The sequence below is a fragment of the Ambystoma mexicanum genome, chromosome 5q, assembly GCF_040938575.1.
Source record: "Ambystoma mexicanum isolate Mex_15411 chromosome 5q, UKY_AmexF1_1, whole genome shotgun sequence".
NCBI classification, from domain to species: Eukaryota; Metazoa; Chordata; class Amphibia; order Caudata; family Ambystomatidae; genus Ambystoma; species Ambystoma mexicanum.
The window spans coordinates 1256364681-1256387604 of record NC_090933.1 but is presented as its reverse complement, the minus strand read 5'-3'; the positions used below and the strand labels follow the sequence as shown (position 1 = coordinate 1256387604).

Genomic DNA, 22924 nt, shown 5'->3' with positions numbered 1-22924 from the left:
AGAATTATGGAGTTCATGGGTTGGTCTACGCCTTCACCTGTTTTTCAACAGGATGACCTCACAGATATTCTGGATAAAGGTCCACAGGAGGATCCTGTGGTTCCCTTTCATTCTGCTTTACAAAGAAAGATTTTAACTAACTGGGAAACTCCTGAAGTTGTCCCTGCGGATAACCAGACGTTGTCAGCGAAATATAGGGTATCTGCTGCTGACCCTGAATACCTATCTAAGCACCCTACTCCAGGGAGTCTTGTGGTCCAGGCTGCAACTTCATCAGGCAGTACATCTGCATACCCCACTGCTCCTCAGGATAGGGATGATAAAAAATATGATGCCATGGCTAAGAAAGTCTTCTCGGCCTGTAGCATGGCTTTAAAATCTATTAATGCAACTTGTACGCTCGCTAGGTTCAGCCACACTCTTTGGGAGTGTGCTTCATCAGCGGCTGACTGCCTCCAGGAAGGAGAAGAAAGGGTTGCATTTTTAAATATCATCAGAGATGGTAAAGATGCAATGTGTGAGTCCCTTCAAACTGGCATTGATTCTGCTGACAGTATCAGCAGGGCCATGGCGGCAAGTACCGCAATCCGCAGGCATGCGTGGTTGAGAAAGTCCGGCTTTGCTTCTTATGTACAGGCCAGACTTTTAAATATGCCCTTTGACGGCTCTTCCCTATTTGGTAAAAAGGCGGATGACAGTTTGGAAAAACTACAAACATCTAAAGCAGCAGCCAAGTCACTAGTAGCTGCAATCCGCCAAACTAATTTTCGTCCCTCAGGATCCTCTTGGAGAGGAAGGTCCTTTCGCTATTCTTCATATGGAAGAGGCAGAGGACGGCCGGCTCAAAGAGGCCAAGGAAAATGTACCTGTGGTGGACGGGGTAAAGGAAAGAAAGCCGCATCAGCAGGAGCCGCTTTACCTTCGGCAACTGCATCAGCCGCTCCCAAACCACTCTGAGGTCTCCCATCACAAGACACCTGTAGGGGGCAGGTTAACTCACCATCTGACGGAATGGCAGGCTATTACGTCAGATGCTTGGGCATTGGAGACAGTTGCCCAAGGTTACTGCCTGCCCTTTCTACGCATCCCTCAGAGCCATCCACCGGGGAACAGCTCTCTGAAAGTGCCGGATCCGCTCCTCTTGCAGGAAATTGTAAACCTGCTAGAGAAAGGTGCCATAGAACCGGTACCTGTAGCGGACAGGAACAAGGGCTGGTACTCCCCCCCCCCCCCCCCCCCTACTTTCTCATACCAAAGAAAGACGGAGGACTGAGACCCATCCTGGACTTACGAGAATTGAACAAGTTCCTCAGGAAGGACAAGTTCAAGATGGTAACTCTCTCTTAGATTCTTCAGGCCCTCCAGCTTCAGGACTGGTTGGTATCTCTGGACCTTCAGGATGCTTATTTCCATGTGCCAATCCATCCCAAGCACAGGAAGTACCTGAGGTTCGCAATTGGCAACTCTCATTATCAATTTCGAGTTCTGCCATTTGGGCTGACCTCCGCCCCGAGGGTCTTCACCAAGCTAATGTCAGTTGTGAAGGAGGGAAGGGATTCACGTCTACCCCTACCTGGACGATTGGTTGATCAGAGCAGTTTCTTCGGAACAAGCTCGGATCCAACTAGATTATGTCTGCCACTCCCTTCACAGGCTGGGCTTCTCCCTCAATTTAAAGAAGTCACAGATGATACCATCACAGACTCCAGTTCATTGGAGCAGTCCTGGACACGTCCCTGGGTAAAGCCTCGCCACCAGAGGTGAGGGCACAAGATATTCTGCAGATGGTCACCAGGTTTCAAAATGCCAAACATCTCCCAGCCTACGACTTTTTAAGGTTGCTAGGCCTCATGGCATCCTGCATATCCCTTATGCCAGAGGCTCGCCTGAGAATGAGATCCCTTCAGTGGGCACTGAGGACTCGGTGGTCACAATTCTCAGGGAGGATGACGGATCTCCTCCGGATTCCGGACAAGGTAGCCCACGACCTTCAATGGTGCCTCTCCAGAGAACATCTTGAAAGGAGAACTGTTTTGGCAACCATGGCCGGAGATAACAGTAGTCAGACGCCTCACTCACAGGGTGGGGAGCCCATGCCAACGACTTGACCATCAGCGGTCGTTGGTCTCCATCGGAGTCCAGACTACACATCAACCTGTTGGAGCGGAGAGCCATCAGACTGGCACTGAAGGTTTTTCTGCCGTCTGTACGGGGGAGAAACGTCCCGATAATGACGGACATTACAGTGGCCATGCACTACCTCAACAAAAGAGGAGGCTTAGGGTCACTGCCACTGTGCAGAGAGGCGATGCAGCTCTGGTTTTGGGCAATTCAGGAAGGAATCTCTCTATCGGCAATTCACCTAGCCGGAGAGAAGAACTTGACAGCAGACGCTCTGAGCAGGCAGAACAGTCTCCCACGAATGGAGATAGCTCAGGAAGTCCTTCAAGAGATCTTTGCCCTTTGGGGAACCCCTCAAGTGGATCTGTTCGCCACCAGTATCAACAGGAAGTGCGACAGATTTTGCTCAAGGGAATTTCCCCCGAGAGGAGCTCTAGGAGACGCGTTCGTAGTGGACTGGGAGTTCCCACTTCTGTACCCGTTTCCTCCGGTCCCTGTCATTCCTCAAATGATCAGGCGGTTGAGAAGGTTTCGGAACACCATGATCCTAATTGCCTCGGATTGGGCCAGGAGAACGTGGTACCCGGACCTTCTGGACGTGTCCATCCACCCTCCAATTCGTCTACCGTACAGAGAGGATCTTCTCTCGCAGAAGGGAGGTCCGGTTCTCCATCCAGCCATCAAGACCCTCAACCTTCACGCTTGGTATCTGAAAGGTTGAGGTACAAGGATTGGGACCTTCCAGATGACATCATGGAGGTGTTGCTTTCGGCCAGAAGACCAGCAACTAAATCTCTATACCGCTGCCGTTGGAATAAATTTTGCAGCTGGTGCAGAGAACAGAATATCGACCCCTTTTCATGTGGTACACCTGCGGTGTTATCCTTCTTACTTTATTTTGCAAATCAGGCCTTCAAATTGGCACTATTAAGGGCTATCTCGCAGCGCTATCGATCTTTAAGCGCACTGCAGAGGAGCCATCGTATTTCAAAATTCCATTGGTAATACAATACCTGAAAGGTCTAACTAATGTTTACCCTCCAAGACCATTCCAAGTTCCCTTATGGGACTTAAATCTAGTTTTAAACTTCCTAAAGGGTGCTCCCTTTGAACCACTCCACTCTTGTTCATTGAAGTTTCTCACCCTCAAAACTGTTTTATTGGTAGCATTAACATCTGCTAGAAGGGTTAGCGAGATACAAGCCCTATCTTGTAAACCTCCTCATACAACTGTTCACAAGGACAAAGTAGTTCTACAGGTGAAGCCTAACTTCCTCCCAAAGGTAGTTTCTGAATTTCGCATTACTCAGAAGATTACTTTACCTTCATTCTATCCTCCTCCCCATCCGGTGAAAGAGGAAGAGAGACTACACAGGCTGGACCCTAAGCGAGCCTTGAGTTTTTATATCAGTAGACTTGCTAAAATTAGACAAGCAGACCAACTCTTTGTAGGTTACGCAGGACATAAGTTGGGATTACCAATAACCAAACAAACCATCTCCAGGTGGATTATTTTAGCCATTCTGGAATGCTACAAACTGACAGGGAAAGAGCCCCCTCAAAATCTAAGGGCTCATTCGACCAGGGGTATCGCAGCATCCTCAGCTCTTCAAAGAGGGGTACCAATTAGAGACATATGTGCGGCTGCCACATGGTCGTCCGCACATACCTTTACCAAATTGTATAGCCTGGATTCCTCCTCTAGTCAAGAGACTAGATTTGGCAAAGCTGTGTTACACTCTGTTCATTCTTAAAGGGTAATATGGCATCTCTTACTCCCGCCTCCAATCACATATCACTGCTATGGGAGTCTATCATAGATAAGGAATACGTCTGAGGACACAATCCCTTCGAAGAACAAGTTACTTCTTACCTTGTAATGTTCTTTCGATGGGATGTTCCTCCGACGTATTCCTTATCGCCCCTCCCATCCATCCCCGCAGTAACATTTCCCTTGTGGTTGCAGCTTACGCTCCTTCAAGGGTAGTAACCATTCATACAATAACTACTTTACTCTACAAAACGGAACTGAGCAACGGACGCTGCGCGTGGCCATTTATAGGCATAATGACGTCGGCGCACCTACTCGACGGACGTCGACGCACAGCGCCCTCTACTGGGGGGGAAAAAATTTCCGAGGCCAGCAAGCTGGAGATACAAATATCATAGATAAGGAATATGTCGGAGGAACATCCCATCGAAAGAACGTTACAAGGTAAGAAGTAACTTGTTCTTCTAGATCCCTCTCCCATTTCCGTCTCAGCTGTTCAGTTGACCCCTTCCCCGTAATCACCACCACAGGGCCGAAACCGGGCCCTTTGCTTCTGTTCTTTTATCCAAGAGTTGATCAAACTGAGTTGGATCCCTATGTACGTTGTCTCTCCACTTTCCATTAGTAATCACCCCTTTTATTTGGAGATGGGAGAAGACGGAGAGTGCACCCAAGCCCAACTTCCCCTCCAGTTCAGTTATATTAACAAACATGCTGTTCCTCCATAGTTGCCCTACTCTCTCCAGGCCAGCCTCGAACCAGGCCTGAAATATTCCTGGGTCGGGGATCGCGGCCCTTATTTCCGGTGCCCACAAATGGCTCAACGGGGGGGGGTCTGGTTGTCACCCCCTTCATTTCCGTGCCCAACCTCCATATATCCCATCTTGTACCCATGATTGGATGGTCGCAGATTGTTTGCTGGATCCTTTGTCTAGGTACCCAAAGCCATTCTCCGACTGAGGCGGGATACAGGTGTAAATTGTCCAGACGAACCCATTGATATTATTTCTGCACTCTAGGTGTGGGGCAACACGCAACTTTGCAGCTTTCTAGTACAATTAAGTTTGGGAGCCCCACCCCTCCCTTTCGGTTGGGTGAGGACCTCAAAGGATATTCTCCAGCATGGGGTCTGGCATGGATTCACATGCTCATGAATATTCCTTGTCAGGCTGGGAATCCTCAGTAAAAGAAAAATCAGTTTGTTTTGTTTCTGAACTGTCTTTCTCCTAAAAACCAATCACTGAGCTCTGGGTCATACTGCCCCCAGCCAATGACTGCCCTGCACCTAAGCCCCTCCTCTGGCAGCCATCTTCAGATTTTTACCGCACATTCAAGTGTTGGAGTCCTCGTGCTATGGCTCGCCCCCTCACCCCCCTTTTGAGTTCTACTCTATTTTTCCAGTCAATCGAGCCTCAAGCTCCATCGATCCATCTTCCAATTAACGGGAACCCGTTTCAGGATTCTTCTGCGCCCCTCAAGGGCAATTTATAATTTATTTTTTGTTGTCGTTTCTTCTTGGAGGATTCCAGAAGCTTCTTCAAGGCCTACCCCGCGTGGAGATGGCAAAGGAGAAGGAAGACTCGACGCCTCTGTTCAGGATTTGTCTAGGATGAGGCTTACGGAACATCTACTTGGACGATGGGTATTCCATGTGCCTCTACTGCCTGCATCCAGACCAAAATCACATGGAGGACTGAGTTTTGCAAGGAGATGGACCCCTGCACCATGAAGGACCGGAGCGGCCAAGGCCTCTGCTACGGGTGAGTCCAGGCAGCATGCCTCCCCCAGCCACAAGAAGAAATCTGAGAGGTCTTCTAAGACCTTTGACGGCGCCTCGGCGACGGGGGCCCAACATAAGGCCAAGCACCGTGAGTCTGAGGGCACTGGGAGCGCCGTTGCAAGGGGCGAGCACATCGTCTCTGGCACCTTCGACAACAAACCAACACTCCGGTTCGGCGAAGAAGAGGAAGGCCATGGGGAAGCGGAGCGCTGACACCCCCCCCCCCCCCCCTCCCCAAGGTGAAGGCCCTGAGCTCCACCAAGGTCGTGCAAGCACAGATTCACCCGGCAAAGCCTTCCATTGAAAGTACGGTGGCGTCCCTAGCGAAGGGAGCAAATGCAAGTTCGCAGGGTACGGTCCCCGAGGCGAGAGTTTCCCTGCCTGCCAGGAGGGAATCGTCGTTTCAGCCCATGGAGAAGACACCGGAGACGGCGATGCCCATCTCCCCTGGTCGAAAAGAAGGCAGGGGGCACAGTAGTCCTGCAGGGCACGGACATCTCCTCTGAAGAGGAGCTTTCTACTCTCCAGACCATTTTGGAGAAGAAATTCGTCAAGCCCAAGGCCTACAGGATGGACCCCGACGAGGGAGATGACGAGATTGGCGGCGAGACAGTCGAGGTGGTGCAGGGCATTGAGGACTTGGAGAACCCTACACTGCGCTGCCTCCGTCGCTTTCACCTCCGCCACCTCAGCAACCACCTCAACCCCAGCAGACATCTCAGTGGACATCCTCCAGGCACTTCACACCTTGTACTCTGAGATTCGGACGAGGATGCCTCTTCCGCCGACAAAAGACCCTGCGGCACCGGAGGATCCCGCGGCACTGGGGCTATCGGGCGCGCCCCCTGCCAAGAAGAGGAGAGTTCATCCTCCACCGCCTTGTCACCTTTCGCCCCCCCTCCACCGAGGGAGGATACGGACGCGGACACGGTGATGGCGGCAGGTTAGGAGCCTCCCGTCTCCGCCGCCCAGAGCCTAACCGCACGACGAGATAGGCTCGTTCCATGCCATGATCTCGAGGGCCACGGACCTCTTTCAACTGACTCCAGAGGAAAAGAGGCTTTCCTGTACCAACACCGCGAGGCGAAGAGGAAGACTGTGCTGTCAATTCCTCTGTTGGATGACATCTGGGACGAGGGACTGTATTTTATGAAGAACCCATCCTCGGCCCCAGCAAAGAAGGACCGGTACGAAAAGAAGTAAAGGGTGCTGGACTCTGCACCCAAGTGCTTGAGGTCCCAGCCTTCCCCAGATTTGGTTGTCTCGGCGGCAAGGAAGAAATCTTTTGACTCTTCCGTGTCAACAAAGTTCCACCCCCGCAACCCAACTCCCCCCACCCCCTCCCCAACCCCCACCAGACAGGTAGGGGAAGAAGCTAGACGCCATGGGACGACGGGTCATCACGACGACCAGATGGTTTAAGGCCACTAACTTTCACCAGGAGGTGCAGTCCAGGGTATTGGACATGCCCTTCTACAGGGATAATTTGTTCGGAAAGACCGTGGACGAGTCCCTTCAGGCCATCAAGGCGGATACCGAGACGGCTCGTGCCTTGGTACGCTTCAACAGCAACAGCCTTCCTTTCGGACTTCCAGAGGAAAATCCCAAGGGTCCTTCAAGGGCTTCGGCGGAAGCTCATCGTCCTACCGTCAACCGTCCCGCTCTTCGGCCCAGGAGGCCTACAGGGGCCAAGGCAAATCCGGAGGAGGTTGACATCGTTGCCAAGGTCCCCAAAGCGGTGCCTCCACGGCGAAGCAAGATTGAACCGGCCGTGACGTCAGGCCCCCACCTGCGCACCGCGGTGGGAGGCCGGCTGCCGGACTTCGTTAGCATGTGGAAGTCCATCTCCACCGACTGTTGGGTGCTGGACGCTCTGGCCCACGGACACACCCTGGAATTCCAACAAGTGTCCTTGCATACCACCCGTGGCCAGGCAGGAAAACCATGCCCCTCAGCTTCTGCTGGAGGAACAGGCCATGCTGAAGAAGGGCGTGATCAAGCTCGTTCCAAAGAGGCTCCAGAGTTTACTCTCAGTATTTCTTGTCAAGAAGACGGGCGGTTGGAGGCCCATCCTAGACTTCTGCCATCTGAACAAGTACATCAAATCCCAGAAGTTTCAGATGGTCACCCTTCAGCACGTGCTAGGACAGCTGGAAGAAGGGGATTTTCTATTGTCGCTGGACTTGGAGGATGCCTATTTTCAAATCCCCATTCACAAGGGACACCGCAGGTTTCTGCGCTTCGTGGTTCAAGGGCAGCATTACCAGTTGAAGGCCCTCCCCTTCTGGTTGAAGTCGGCGCCAAGGGTTTTCACCAAGTGCCTGGCTCCGGTGGCGGCACGGCTGTGTCTGAGGGATCCACATATACCCCTACCTGTACTGGCTCATCCGAGCAAAATAGAGGGAGATCACCATCGAACACACAGCGAAGACCGTCCAGCTGCTCACGGAGCTGGCGTTCTCGGTGAACGAAGTCCTGCTTGGTGCCATTGCAAGACACGCTGTTTCTGGCATCGTGGCTCAGCAGTGTCGTGCCTGGCGTCTCCGTCAGAGGAGAGGATAGCGGCCATCCTGGGCAAGGTACAACAGCTGTTGACCCTGAAGATTGCAAGGGTGTGGTCCATCAAGTCCCTACTCGGCATGATGTTGTCATGCATATACCTCATTCGGCTGTGCAGGCTGCGGATGCGGCCGCTGCAAGAGTTCCTCGATGCCCGTTGGATTCAGGTATTGTTAAGCTTCGAGGACAAGATCTCTCTCGACCAGAATTTCCGTCGAGCAATGCGGTGGTGGAGAGTACACAGGCATCTGTCGGCGGGCGCAGACTTCCTGACCACAACTCATCAGGAGACTGTCACGACGGACGCCTCCCTGGAAGGATGAGGCGCGCACACCGGAAGTCTCCACGCAAGAGGCCTGTGGCTACTGGAGAAGTCATTGCACATCAATTTACTGGAGCTACGGACAGGGTTTTGGGTCCTCAAGTCTTTTCTTCCATCCCTCAAGGGTAAGGTGGTGCAGGTCTTCACGGACAACATCGCCACAACGTTCTACATCCAGAATCAGGGGGGCACCAGATCGCCAGCGCTCTCCGGAGAGGCGCAGGACCTATGGCACAGGGACGTTTCCCAGGGGATGTTTCTCATCCTGTTTCATCTGGCAGGAGTGAAGAACACCATCGACGATTCCCTCAGACGGTCCCGGCGCAGGGTGATCCTCATTGCACCGGTGTGGCCGAGACAGATATGGTACTCGGACCTTCTGGACTTGTCAGCGTCCCCTCCAGTCAAGCTTCCGGTGGTCGCAGATCTTCTCGCCAGAGAAGGAGGCGTAATCCTGCATCACGACCCAGGGTCGCTGAACTTGCAGGCCTGGCTCCTGCAGCAATAGAGTTTGGAGGATACGATATCCCGGCGGACTGCAAGGAGGTGCTTCACAAGGCCAGGGCTTCGTCTACACTGAAATGCTACGGACATAAGTGGAAGAGGTCCGCAGTCTTTTTTTGTTATTACTTATTTGCATTTATAAAGTGTGCAGCGGCCCTGTGGCATTGCGACGCTGTTACAGAATACTTAATTTGGGAACATTCAAACACCAGGTGAACAGTAAGTGGACAGGTGCAGTAGAAGACTGTGGTAGCATACATGTGTTGAGCTGTTGCTTAGGTTACAGTTGAACAGCGTATTTATGCATAATGGTTAGGTCTAACAGAACAATCTAGTTCAACATTTTGCAGAAGGTAGTGTAGGATCTTTCATTCCTTAGTTTAGTGGGCAGTGCATTCCAGTTTTTCAGAGCCATGTGTTGAAAGCTGGACCCTCCTGCTTTGGTTCTTTTGAAGGTGGGTACGTGGATCTGGTTGGACAAGTCTGGTGCCGTGCACAGAATATCGACCATGTACGCATTACGGCTCCACAGGTGTTGCCGTATTTGCTGTTGCTGGCCAAAGCAGGGCTGGTGCATGCTTCAATCAAGGTTCATCTGGCGGCTATCTCCCGCTACACCAGAACTCCAGGGTGGTTGTCGTTGTGGTCACACTGCCTGGTCAAGGAGTTCATCAAAGTACTTTTCTGTTTGTTCCTGCGGGGAAGGTTCCGGCCCCGGCGTGGGAGATCAATGTGGTGCTGACTAGGCTCATGAGTCCAGCGTTCGGGACTATGCATTCGGCACCACTGAAATTTGTCGTGGAAAACAGTGTTTCTTGTGGCCATCACCTCTGCACGATGAGTGGGAGAGATCCAGGCCCTCTTGTAAATCACTATACTTAACATTCCATGATACAAGGGTAGTGCTACGGACGCACCCCTCCTTCATGCCCAAGGTGCCGTCAGACTTTCATCTAAACAAGCACTTGGTGTTACCTGTATTCTTCCCGAGGCCTTCGTCGCCGGCTGAGAGGACTTTGCACTCGCTGGATGTGGCTAGACCGCTGAAGTTCTACATGGACCGCACGAAGAGTTTTCGTAAGATGTCACAACTGTTCGTGAACTTTGGCCTTGTGAACCAAGGGAAGGCCCTCTCCAAGGCTTCCATTTCCAGGAGGCTCTCTGGCTGCATCACCGGTTGGCAAACCGACTGTTGCCTTGCTGTCCTAGAGCCCATTCGACCAGAGCGATCGCTGAAACTACAGCGTTCCTGTCTGGTGTGCCCCTGATGGACATCTGCAGGGCTCCTACGTGGAGGTCGACACACACCTTCACAAGATTCTACTGCGTCGACCAGGATTCCAGGGAGGAGTCCAGAGTCGGCCAAGCAGTGCTGTGCAACCAGTTCGCTTGAAGGTGAGCCTGGTCAGGAGGTAAGAGATGCTTAAAGATGAGGTGCTTAATGTTGAGCCTTGCCACCTCCCGTGGTTGTGCATGTGTGTACTGCTATATATTCTTTATTCATGAGCATGTGAATCCATGCCAGATGCCATGCTGGCGAAGGAACAAGTTACTTACCTGTAACTTCTCCAGCATGGGTCCGGCATGGATTCACATGCAAACGCTCGCGCCTACCCCTCTGCGGCTCTTCTCTTGGTCCTGCTGCCACTTTACGTGCTACCAAATCTGAAGATGGCTGCCAGACGCGGGGCTTTACCGAGGATTCCCAGCCTGACGACGTGGAATACTCATGAGCATGTGAATCCATGCCAGACCCATGCTGGAGAACAAGTTACAGGTAAGTAACTTGTACCATCTTCTGGCTGCTAAGTTAGCAACCTGGCACTTCATTAGATCTCACATTTACTCCAATTGACTCCCTTTTTATATTTGATGTAGTGCTTCTTATTTGGTTTTGTTTTTTCTTAGCATGCCCACCTTCGTTGGATGAAGGTGAAGTAGGTATAGAAGAAAAAATTCTCAACGTTTTGGTCAAGTAGGGAAACTGGGAATAGGGTTGGTGGAATAAATTTGTAAGGGTTTCAAAGTGGCATAACACAATCCTGCACCCTTAATAGCATAGCAAATAAATCTGATACCAAGCACAAACACCTATTAAAACTGCCATAACCTAAATGCAGACTGACTTTAAATTAATGATTTGATTACTAATCTATTAAGAATGGTGTCCAAGGAGTCCATGTAGCATATAAAGGTGTAGCATTTACTACACAAAAGTGATGCCCATCATTATGATCCAGAACCTCTGCTTCCAAAGCTTGTGATTTAGCCATTTGGCTAACTTCTCCTCATTTAGTTTAGGGCAATATTGCACTTCCATCTGGTGTTCAGTGAGATTCCCATGTTTCTCCAGCATGGGGTCTGGCATGGATTCACATGCTCATGAATATTCCCCGTCGTCAGGCCGGGAATCCTCGGTATAGAAAAAAATCAGTATCAGTTTCGTTTCTGATCTGGCTTTCTCAGTAGTAACCAATCACTGGTCTCTGGGTCATACTGCCCGCAGCCAATGACTGCCCTCTCCCTAAGCCCCACCCCAGGCAGCCATCCTCAGATTTTTACCGCACATTCAAGTGTTGGGAGTCCTCGTGCTTAGCTCTCGAGCTTTTGCTGCGTTTTCGCGCTTTTTTTGGGAGATTTTCTCATTTTTTCGGTTAAATAGAGCCTCAAGCTCCACCGTTTCTACTTCCGATCAACGGGGATCCGTTTCGGAGTTTCTACGCCCCTCAAGGGTGAAGATTTCGTCGAGTTACGCTTTTGGAGGATTCCAGAAGTTCCAAAGCCTACCCCGGACATGGCCCAGGAGAAAGGGAGCTCGACGCCCGGGAAGGTGTTCAGGACCTGCCCTGGATGCCAGCTTCAGAACGTTTTCAAGGAGGACGAGCATTCGTTATGCCTCTACTGTCTCCATGAGGACAAGACGCACAAGGAAAAGGACTGCGCGTTTTGTGGGAACATGTCGGAGCGGACCAGGAAGGATCGCCACCTCTGTCTCGCCAACTGGCTGGAAGGTAAGAGCCCGCCAGACGAGAAGAAAAAGAAGTCCGATCGGTCTTCTAAGTCCTGTGAGGGTGCTCCGGCGACGGGGGCCCAACAAAAGGCTAAGCACCGCGAGTCCGCGGGCACCGGGAGCGCCGAACGGTCGGGCTCCTTGGCTGCCAAGCAGGGCGCATTCTCCCCGGCGCCATCGACCACGAGCCAATGCTCTGGCTCGGGTAAGAGGAAGTCCGAGAACCCGGCGAAGCTTCTGGAGAGGCCCCGGTCGATCTCGAAGATTCCGGCAGAGGGGGAGCGAGGCTCGGACCTCCCCCCCAAGGTGAAGGCTCCAGGCGTACAGAAGGCGACGTTGGCCTTAATTCACCCTGCTAAAACCTCGATTGAGGATGTCGCCGTGGCCCTGGCTCAGCCTGTGGAGGCTACACCAGTGGAGGCGCCCTCAGGTACCAGTCTCCCTGCCACTGCGGAGGGAGTTGTCTTTCAGGCCCATCGAGAAGACCCCCACAAAGTCCTCGTTGGAAAGGGTGAGGGAGGGGGTTGGTGGCCGTCGTGGATACGGACACGACCTCTGAAGAGGAGCTCATCCAAGTCGTGGCGGAGGCCCAGCCCATCGGGCGGGATCCCGACGAGGGCGACGACGAGGGCGACGGTGACGCAGACGAGGCTCCTCAAGAGCCCTCGCTCCCGTCGTTTCCGGTGCCGCAGGATACCTCGGCGGCCATTTTGTCAGCCATCCAGTCCTTATGCTCGGAGATAAGTACTAGGTTGCCCCTTCCCCCGACGAAGGTACCTGAGCCAGACCCGACGGGGGAACCGGAGCCAGGACCTTCGGAGAGCCCACCACTTAAGAGGAGGACGACGCATCCTAGGCCTCCTCTCCCGCCTCTGTGGCCTTCTCTGCCTTCCCCCGGTCCACTACCCACGGGGATGATACAGACATGGACACGACTACGACGGGTACGGATGACGACGGAGGCGACGACGGGACGTGTCCCCCGTCGCCCCCTGCCCGGGCGTCCCCGCCCGACGAGATTGGATCCTTCCATGCTATGATTTCCAGAGCATCCAAGCTCTTCCAGCTCTGCCCCGAAGAAAAGAAGGAAGGGTTCCTTTACCAACGGCGCGAGGCTAAAAGGAAGACGGTCCTCTGGGATGAGGGGCTCGCCCTCCTCAAGAACCCTGCCACGGCTCCTGCGAAGAAGGACCGGTACGAGACGCTGCCCCCTTGTGCCTTAGGGTGCAACCTACCCCGGAATCGGTCGTTTCGGCGGCGGCCAAGAAGAAAGCGGGGGGGCATCAGCTTCGACTTACACCTCCCCTCCGGACGGCGAGGGTAGGAAGCTGGATGCGATGGGACGACGGGTCATCTCATCTGCAGCGACGACCATCAAGGCGCCCAACGCCCTGGCCATCGTAGCCTGCTACGACAGGGAGTTGTGGTTCAAGATCGCCCCTCTGTTGGACTTCCTTCCGGACGCCAAGAGGTCTGAGGCCCTGGAAATCTTACAGGAAGGTGAGATTGCCTCGGACCACGCCATTACGGTGGCTACGGACATCGCCGACACCGGTTTCCGTCAGTTGGGCAACAGCGTTTGCCTGAGACGACGAGGATGGCTCAAGGCGACGGATTTCCGCCAGGACGTTCAGAGCAAGGTTTTGGACATGCCTTTCGATGGGAACAACCTTTTTGGCAAGGCGGTTGATGAATCCCTTCAGGCGATCAAGACGGACACGGAGACGGCCCGTGCACTAGGTGTGCTCCAACAGCGACGGTCGTCCTTTCGGAGCTCCGGAGGCAGACCGGGTCCTCTACGTACCGTCAAGCGGCAAGGTCTTCTTCGCAGGAGGGCCTACAGGGGACGCGGCAAGTCAGGTGGATCCCGCCGTCGTCGCCAAGGTGGTCAAGGAGGCAAAGCGGCCTCCAAGCAAGATTGAACCGACCGTCGGGTCGGGCCCCCGCCGAAGCACCCCGGTGGGAGGCCGGCTGACTAAGTTCGTCAGCGTGTGGGAGTCCATCTCCACCGACCGTTGGGTGCTGGACGCCCTGGGGCACGCCCTCGAGTTCCAGAAGAGGGGCCCCCGCATTCCTCCCGTGGCCAGGAAGGAAAATCACGTCCCTCTACTGCTGTTGGAAGTAAGGGCGATGCGCAGGAAAGGTGCCATCGAGCTCGTCCCGAAGAGGCTTCGGGGCTCCGGAGTTTACTCAAGATACTTCCTCGTAAAGAAGAAGAAGACAGGAGGATGGCGTCCCATCCTGAACCTGCGACGACTAAACAAATGCATCAAGGCACAGAAGTTCCGGATGGTCACCCTCCAGCACGTGCTGGGACAGCTGGAGGAGGGCGATTTCCTGTCGTCGTTGGACTTGGAGGATGCTTACTTCCACATCCCTATTCTAAAGAGACACCGAAAGTTCCTCAGGTTCGTGTTCAAAGAGCGGCACTACCAGTTTAAGGCCCTCCCGTTCGGATTAAAATAGGCGCCCAGGGAGTTCACCAAGTGCCTAGCACAGTTGGCGGCGCGTCTGCGCCTGCAGGGGATCCACGTCTACCCCTACCTGGACGACTGGCTCATACGGGCAAGGACAAGGGAGCTCGCCGTGGAACACACTGCGAAGACCGTCCAGCTGCTCACGGACCTGGGGTTCTCCATCAACTTTACAAAATCCCACCTGGCCCAGTCGCAAGTCGCCCTGTTTCTGGGAGCACAGCTCGACACAGTGGTGCGGCGGGCCTCACCGTCGGAGGAAAGGATAAGGACCATCCTAGGAAAGGTGCAACGTCTGCTGGCCACGGACGTGGCCAGAGTGAGGTCTATCAAGTCCCTCCTCGGAATGATGTCCTCCTGCATTTATCTGGTGCGCCACTGCAGACTTCGGATGCGGCCCTTGCAAGAATTCCTCGACGCCCAGTGGATCCAGACGATGGGCAGCTTCGAGGACAGGATCCCGCGCGACGAAGCGTTCCGTCAGGCGATACGATGGTGGGGTGTCCGCTCTCATCTGACAGCGGGAACAGGTTTCCTAGCCCCAGCCCACCAGGTGACGGTGACGACGGAGGCCTCCCTGGAAGGTTGGGGAGGGCACACCGGGGGTTTCCACGCGAGAGGCCTTTGGCTCCTGGAGGAGAAGGCTCTCTCCACATCAACATCTTGGAGCTCCGTGCAGTGTTCTGGGCCCTCAGGTCCTTCCTGCCGTCCCTCAAGGGCAAGGTGGTGAGGATCTTCACCGACAACACCACCATGATGTTTTACATTCGGAAGCAGGGCGGAACCAGATCCCCTGCCCTATCCAAGGAAGCCCAGGATCTGTGGCATTGGGCCGTCGCCCAAGGGATGTTTCTGGTACCCTTTCATCTGGCGGGGATAAAAAACACCATCGCCGACTCACTCAGCAGAGCGCTGCGCTCGTGCCACGAGTCAGAACTGTGCCAGGATCAAGTGGACCGACTCTTCCGACGATGGGGCAAACCCCAGATCGATCTCTTCGCGACAGCGGCGAACTCCAAGTGCCGGAGGTTCGCCAGCAGGTTTCCCCAACCGAGGAGCATGGGCGATGCTTTCTCGTTCCCCTGGGACGGCCTGTTCCTTTATGCATTCCCGCCGTTGCCATTGCTACTCCGGCTCGTCGACCAGCTCAAGAGGTCCCAGTGCAGGATGATCCTTGTCGCACCGGCATGGCCGAGGCAGATCTGGTTCCCGAACCTTCTGGACTTGTCAGCGTCCACACCAGTCAAGCTGCCGACGGACGCGGATCTTCTCTCCAGAGAAGGAGGCGCCATTCTTCATCACGAACCAGAGTCGCTGAACTTGCAGGCCTGGCTCCTGCAGCACTAGAGTTTGGAGGATACAACATCCCGGCCGACTGCAGAGAGGTTCTCGCGAAGGCCAGGGCATCCTCAACTCAAGTGCTACGGACACAAATGGAAGAGGTTCTCTATCTGGTGCCGTGCACAGAAGATTAACCCTCTACGGATTACGGCCCCTCAAGTATTGCCATACCTATTGTCTTTGGCCAAGGCTGGCCTATCTCACGCTTCCATCAAGGTACATCTGGCTGCCGTCTCACGTTACACCAGAACTACAGGACGGGCGTCCTTGTGGTCTCATCGACTGGTGAAGGAATTTATGAAAGGACTGTTCCGATCATTCCCGCCGGTGAAGGCCCCTGCCCGGCGTGGGAGCTCAACGTGGTGCTGACTAGGCTCATGGGGGCCCCATTCGAGCCTATGCATTCAGTGCCGTTGAAGTTTCTGTCGTGGAAGACAGCATTCCTCGTGGCCATCACCTCTGCAGGACGAGTAGGAGAGATCCAGGCCCTGTCTTGCAAGCCTCCATACTTGACTTTTCACGACACGAGGGTGGTGCTGAGGACGCACCCCTCCTTCATGCCCAAGGTGCCATCGGACTTCCACCTCAACGAGCCCTTGGTGTTTCCAGTTTTCTTCCCGTCGCCTTTGTCGCCCGCTGAGAGGACTCTGCACTCGCTGGATGTAGCTAGAGCGCTGAAGTTCTACGTGGACCGCACAAAGAGTTTTTGGAAGACATTACAGTTGTTTGTGAACTTTGGACCTGTGAATCAAGGGAAGGCTCTCTCGAAGACTTCCATTTCCAAATGGCTCTCCGGCTGCATCATGCACTGTCACCGGTTGGCAAACCGACCGTTGCCAGGCCGTCCGAGGGCCCATTCGACCAAAGCGATCGTTGCTACCACGGCGTTCCTGTCTGGTGTGCCCCAGCTGGACATCTGCAGGGCTGCTACGTGGAGGTCGACGCACACCTTCACGAGATTCTACTGCGTCGACCGGGATTCCAGGGAGGAGTTCAGAGTCGGCCAGGCAGTGCTGCGCAACCTGTTTGCCTAAGGTGAGCCTAATGAGGAGGTAAGAGTTGCTTAATGTTGAGTGGTTGTATTGCTTGATATTGAGCCTTTTGCCACCTCCCGTGGTTGTGCATGTGTATACTGCTATGTATTCTTATATTCATGAGCATGTGAATCCATGCCAGACCCCATGCTGGAGAAGGAACAAGTTACTTACCTGTAACTGTTGTTCTCCAGCATGGGTCTGGCATGGATTCACATGGGATCCCTCCCGCCTACCCCTCTGCGGCTCTTCACTTGGTCATACTGCCACTTCACGTGCTACCAAATCTGAGGATGGCTGCCAGGGGCGGGGTTTAGGGAGAGGGCAGTCATTGGCTGGGGGCAGTATGACCCAGAGACCAGTGATTGGTTACTACTGAGAAAGACAGATCAGAAACGAAACTGATACTGATTTTTTCTATACCGAGGATTCCCGGCCTGACGACGGGGAATATTCATGAGCATGTGAATCCATGCCAGACCCATGCTGGAGAACAACAGTTACAGGTAAGTAACTTGTTCCTTGAACCATTTTGGTGAAAGGGGAAGCATGGATTAGAACCTGCAGTCTCTGGTTCTAAAGTCAGCAATTTAGCTGCTAGTCTGCATCTGCCCTCATATCTAGGCTTTTCAATCTAATGTAGCACATTATACTGGCGTTTGATTTAGGTCTAAGCATGTGCACAAGATCAGTTTTAGCCAAGAGAAGAAGCCAACTTTAGAATCTTCCTGTTCTGGATCGAAGTTATGCAGTTTAGTCCCAAACCCATATCCTTCCTCTGTTGCGCAGTCTTTTTAATTTAATAAAACACTTCAAACTGGCAGTCTTATTTGAACAACTTCCCCCTATAACAGATAATCAGAACTATGTTAAGATAAATGATTTGCCAAAGTTGACACTATTTTTGTCAAGTGAGAAATGTAGGATTAGAATTCAGACCTCCCATTTCTAAAGTAACAACTCATCAACTAGGCCTCTTCTCACTCCCCTCACTTTCCCTCCTCATTTCCTCCCCTGGGACTGTTGTCAGTGAATAGATGACCGGATTATAGGCATATGAATATAGAGGATGTCGGAGTGTGAATGGCAGGCAGTACTGTCTCCACAGATTGTTGTCTAAATGGCTGGTGGTGGGATGTGCCTTTTAATGGGTATGTTAGCGATGCATGCCTGGTTAAGATGAGGTTGTGCCTGTGGCCTTCTTGGAGTGGGGCATTGCTTCTGTGGGATAAGACATGGAAAACCACATGTTGGAAAGTGATGTTTGTCTGTGGGGGGAAGGGGTGGTTGGGGTGGTATGTGAGGTGATGTCAATTTGCTACTGTTGATGGAGGGTTGGGATGTGCCTGTGTGTTGATGAGAAGGATCGAGTTTAAATCAATATCTGTAGGATATGAAGTATGTGGAGTGTCTGGGGGAAGGGTTGGACTGTGTGGAGGTTCATATTGAGGATTTGTAGGGTGTCGGTATGCCTTTTTTAGGGGATGGTAGAGCTATATATAAAATGTGGGGAGTGAGGATTTATCGGTTGCACTCGAAATAAAACATCTGCGTTGACTGTGTGATTCTGTGTAATTGTGCATGAAACCATTACGGCTAATCAGTTTGGCGTGCTTTTTTAATAACACTGTATAAGATCAATATTGCTAATTAACTGCAATCATTCCTTAACAATCTGCTGCCATTTTGTCATTGTAGCAAATCCTCTATCTGTCCTCAGTTTTGCGAACTTGCTCGATGGTCATTATTGCGATTCCTCCCCACATCAATATTGCTAATGCCGTGCCGGCTAATAACATTGCTGATCACTTGCCTGCTGCTGTCCTTAGTCCTAATTCTGTCTGATAGTCATGCTTGCTAATCCTGTCTGACGACATGGCTGTAAGGGGCAGCAATGTTAGTGTTATTGGCCAATGCCCTTACAAATCTGCTTTAATTAAACTCTGCGTTTCAGTCCCAATTTAAACATTTAGCGCAATCGTTTTAAACTGCCTTGACAATGGTCATGCCTGCTTGCTTAGGGACCACGTTTATTGTCAGTGTGGGCAATATTCCACAGTGACTCATGGTTTGTCAGAAATGCCTTGTGTCTTGTGTGTAGCAAACCTGCATTTCCCTTTTTAAAATGCAATCCCAGTGAAAGACTTCATCCTGTCTTTCCCTACCACGCTGACTAGCCTTTTACAAGTGTCCTCGTGGGAGTTCAGCTTTAATCTGGCTGACACATTTAGAGTTCAACAAGTTGTAGTTTTCTCACTGAACCACTAGATTGCGATGCAAGCATAGCATAGCAAGTGCTTCCTGCCAGTCACACTCTATAATACGTAATTATTTTCAGATTTAAATTCATGTTATCTTTTAGTTGCCACAACTGTCTGTGGAATACACCTGTGTGTTGAATGTTGAGCTAGTCTAATACGTATCCTCTTTGCAGGCTCTTGATATTTATTTAAATAAATGAGCTATATTTTTCTTCCTGCTCGTGTTATTCAAACAACGTGTTGATAAAGCAAGTACTCTAATTCGGTATATGATTCTCCTTAAGCAGGTTTTTGTACGTTGCTTGAAAAGCAAGACCCCATTTCACCCAACTTAAATTTGTGCACTGGCTTTCTGTTCATTTCAAAATGTCACCCGACCTAAAAATGCTGGTTCACCTTTATTTCTCTAGGAAAGTATTGTTTATTATGGTCTCGGGAAAGCCTTGAGCTCTGCGGACAATATCCTTAGAAGTCTTCAGAGACACCCCAGCAGCAGTGAGATGGATATGTTTTAGTGTGCATACTTATTTATACAAATGCCCCTTATGTGATTGCTTAAAATCTGCTTCATTGCCTTGGTCAGGATGGATTATAATGTGTACTAGAACAGCACGACTGGCACCTCCTGGTTAGGAGACCCTGCTGTTGTGCTTTGGGTGTCAAGATATTCTCGAACGGCACTGATTGCCTACATGGGACAAGTATATTCTACTCATGTACTAGAACATATATAAGGTAGATGTAAGCTTCCTGGCACGTGCTACAAACCCCAGCTGCCAGCCCCTGAGCTGGTGATAAATAGTCTAAAAGTAACTTCAACTTCTGCAGATTTCCTGGAATTGTGATTCAAATCTGCAAACTGTGGCTGCACCAATGCATGTTCTAGAAGGTCAATGCCGGGATGAAAGAATAAGCTCAATTGAAAGGAACGGGTACATTGCAATCCAATGAAAACAAATCCTTTTGCATTTACTTCAAAAGGAAGGGCATTTTCCTGGCAATTCTTACCTTTGCCACGAGGACAAGCCCCCCTTTCCTGTATTGTAAAATCATCATACATGATCATGTGCTTCTGCTGTTTCTTTTCTTTAATAGTTTGCTTTGTTCTCTCATTTTAGGTGCAGAGTGTGGACATTGCGGCTTTCAATAAGATCTAGGAGTAAATGCAGACTTTGCAAGTGTAATAAAGGTCACCCATGCAGGATAAAACATTGTGGTCTGTTTGTTTACATCGAGTTCCTTCTTGTCAAACCCACTTAAGCATCTAAAAGAGTGGATCAGAAGCCTGGTTAATCAACTCCTGTGCAACATATTCTTCTACGCCAGTGTCTAATCATTTTTGTCATGGAATCTGATTAGAGGGTCAAGATGCCATGTATACTGAATTTGGAAGTTGGAATACTGTAATACATCATTGGAGTTGTTAAGACTGGGTATGGAGGTAACAAATGCAAGTTTACTAGGCTCCAGTATCTTCCATAAATTGTTTTTTCTATTTAGCAACCCACACAAACATGGCTAAGAGCTGGGAGGGGCTCGCGAGTCACAGGAGATTTAAACTCTTCGGGGAGGGGGTGGTTGTAAACCAGTTGGAGCAACCGTAAAGAAGTCTTGATGATTTGTGGCAAGGAAAGGACAAACGTGGCATGATGTTAAAGCATGAGAACAAGCACACAAGATCCTGTCTCCTAGGTTTATGCCAGATACATGATACATTCTACGATGTTGTATTTAGACCTCTTGTGCTACTTCATGCTTAGATGCCCAGAAATGTTTAACCATAGTCTAGCCCACTTAATTTACAGCTTGCAGAGTTATGAAATCACTAATATTATTCTGATCATTTCACACTTCGTCCATACTGTTATGAAGTATTCACACAAGTGCTCTCGTGAGGGTTTGGGATGACCAATCTGCCATGTTAATTTGCACCAGGTTATTCCTGACTCTCACCATGGTAGTAAGACTGAGTAGTCTGCCTTCAGTCTTAGGCGCGGAGATGTTTGGTAGTGAAGTACAGCTTTACATATCTGCACACAAAAAAGGAATATGCTTTGGGGGCAGTGCTGCCCTACTCCAAGGGTGGAGGAGTGTTCTCTTCTACTAGCCTCCTGTCGCAATCCAAATGGCCTGTCTGCCAGCATTGGTAGGCTTCTGTGAGACCAGCTTAATTGTTCCCTTTAAAATAGAATTAACACTGTTTACTGAAACATGTACTCTTTAGTTAAAGTAGAACTCGAGAATAACCACATTACACGCAAGTAGCTTCAAGGCCAACCATAGGACATCTTCCCTAAAACAGAGGGAGCCACCTGAGTGTCTATTCATCATAACTGTCCTTGGAGCTAGCTAATAAAGCCAATACTGGTTTGGATCAGCATTCTCTGCTATCCCCTAATGTGGTTACGCTATGTCCATGAGCGCTAGAAGTGTAACCTGCTGTAATGTGGGGCCAAACCTCTCGTACAGGAGTCCTGCATTGTCCACTTTTTACATAGCTCTGCTGAAGGGTACGACGGATTGGGTCGATGTTGCCCATAGATGGCACCCTTGTTTACATTCATAGACCAATATACAATAATCACTGTTTTTCCTAGTCTACAGGTTACCTGCAGTCACTGTCTAATGTTCAGTTGCCTAAGGGCCTCTGGGCTGAATTGTTTGATGGTCGTAACTGATGAAGCTCCCAGGGTTCAACATGTATAAAGATCCAACATGAACTACAGCTACCAGTGAGGCTTTGGAAAAAGTCTCACTGTTGGCAAAAAACTGGAACGGGGGTGGCTGCTTAAGTCAACCAAGGAAACTAAAAAACAGATTTCTAACTAAACACATGCATTCTCCTTGTTCTGTTTCAAAGTTACTTTCACCATATTTTGGCAAAAGAGAACTTTATCTGGTTTGCCTATTTCTTTTTCTGACGTTGAAAGATGTAGACGCCCAGATCCTGCATTCATTTCTCACCTCTCCGTGCATAACCACCCCAGTATGCAGGATTTACAGTGCAAGGCCACCACTACCTTGGTAAAAATGCAGATAACATATGTGTACTGAAGGCGAGCGTCCCCAGCCAGCACGATCCTCCCCGCAATGAGAGACAATGACGGACTCTCTCAAATCGGGAATAAAGCCAAGACAGAGTGCGGGTGAGCTTAAATGGGAGTTTATCAATCAGAATAGGGCATGGAAAGAACTCTGCAAACTCCGAGAGCGCTCTGTCTGACAATAGCAAAGACAGGCGTATATATTTACAAAAAAGGTCATAAGAACCTATACACTACAGGGGGCACAATTTCAATGGGATTGGGTGGCGACGACTAACTATAGGTGCTGCTGCGATGTGGTTGGCCGTGGCTGGAGAACGTCACTGGTCAGCCTCGTGGGTTGGGCTGGGCCTGGCAGGTTGGCAGAGTTCATCCGGGCGGTGTTGTTGTGCCATCGCGGCCAGTGTCAGAGATGTATGTCTTTTCCTGACTTATTTGCCCTAGGCCATGCACACCGCAGTCATTCAGTCATTACAATATTATCTTCTTTAGTAAATCTTCCAATAGGTTATTCTACAGGTTAATGCAACACAGGAGGAATGCACCTTGTGAGCGGTCAGATGGTCATTCGTCAGGGCAAGGTTACCAGTGTCCTGTTGACCGGAGCCATGGGTTGAGGGGCTAAGCTTCAGGGCACGGGACGGACGGTACATGCCTCCCTGTCTTGTTAGATGTGGTTATAAATGTGCCGCTGTGTGTTGCC

General features: G+C 51.2%; 1 protein-coding gene across 4 annotated transcripts in view; it reads left to right on the top strand.

Moving 5' to 3' along the window:
• Window positions 1-20386, top strand: part of EEF1D (eukaryotic translation elongation factor 1 delta) — a 152183-nt gene extending 131797 nt beyond the window's left edge. For all 4 annotated transcript variants that reach the window (XM_069621764.1, XM_069621763.1, XM_069621762.1 and 1 more), the window contains one exon: window positions 20296-20386. In XM_069621764.1, coding sequence (XP_069477865.1) covers window positions 20296-20334 — 39 coding nt within the window. In that variant the 3' untranslated portion in view covers window positions 20335-20386. The remainder of the gene's footprint in view (window positions 1-20295) is intronic.
• The last annotated feature ends 2538 nt before the right edge of the window (window positions 20387-22924 follow it).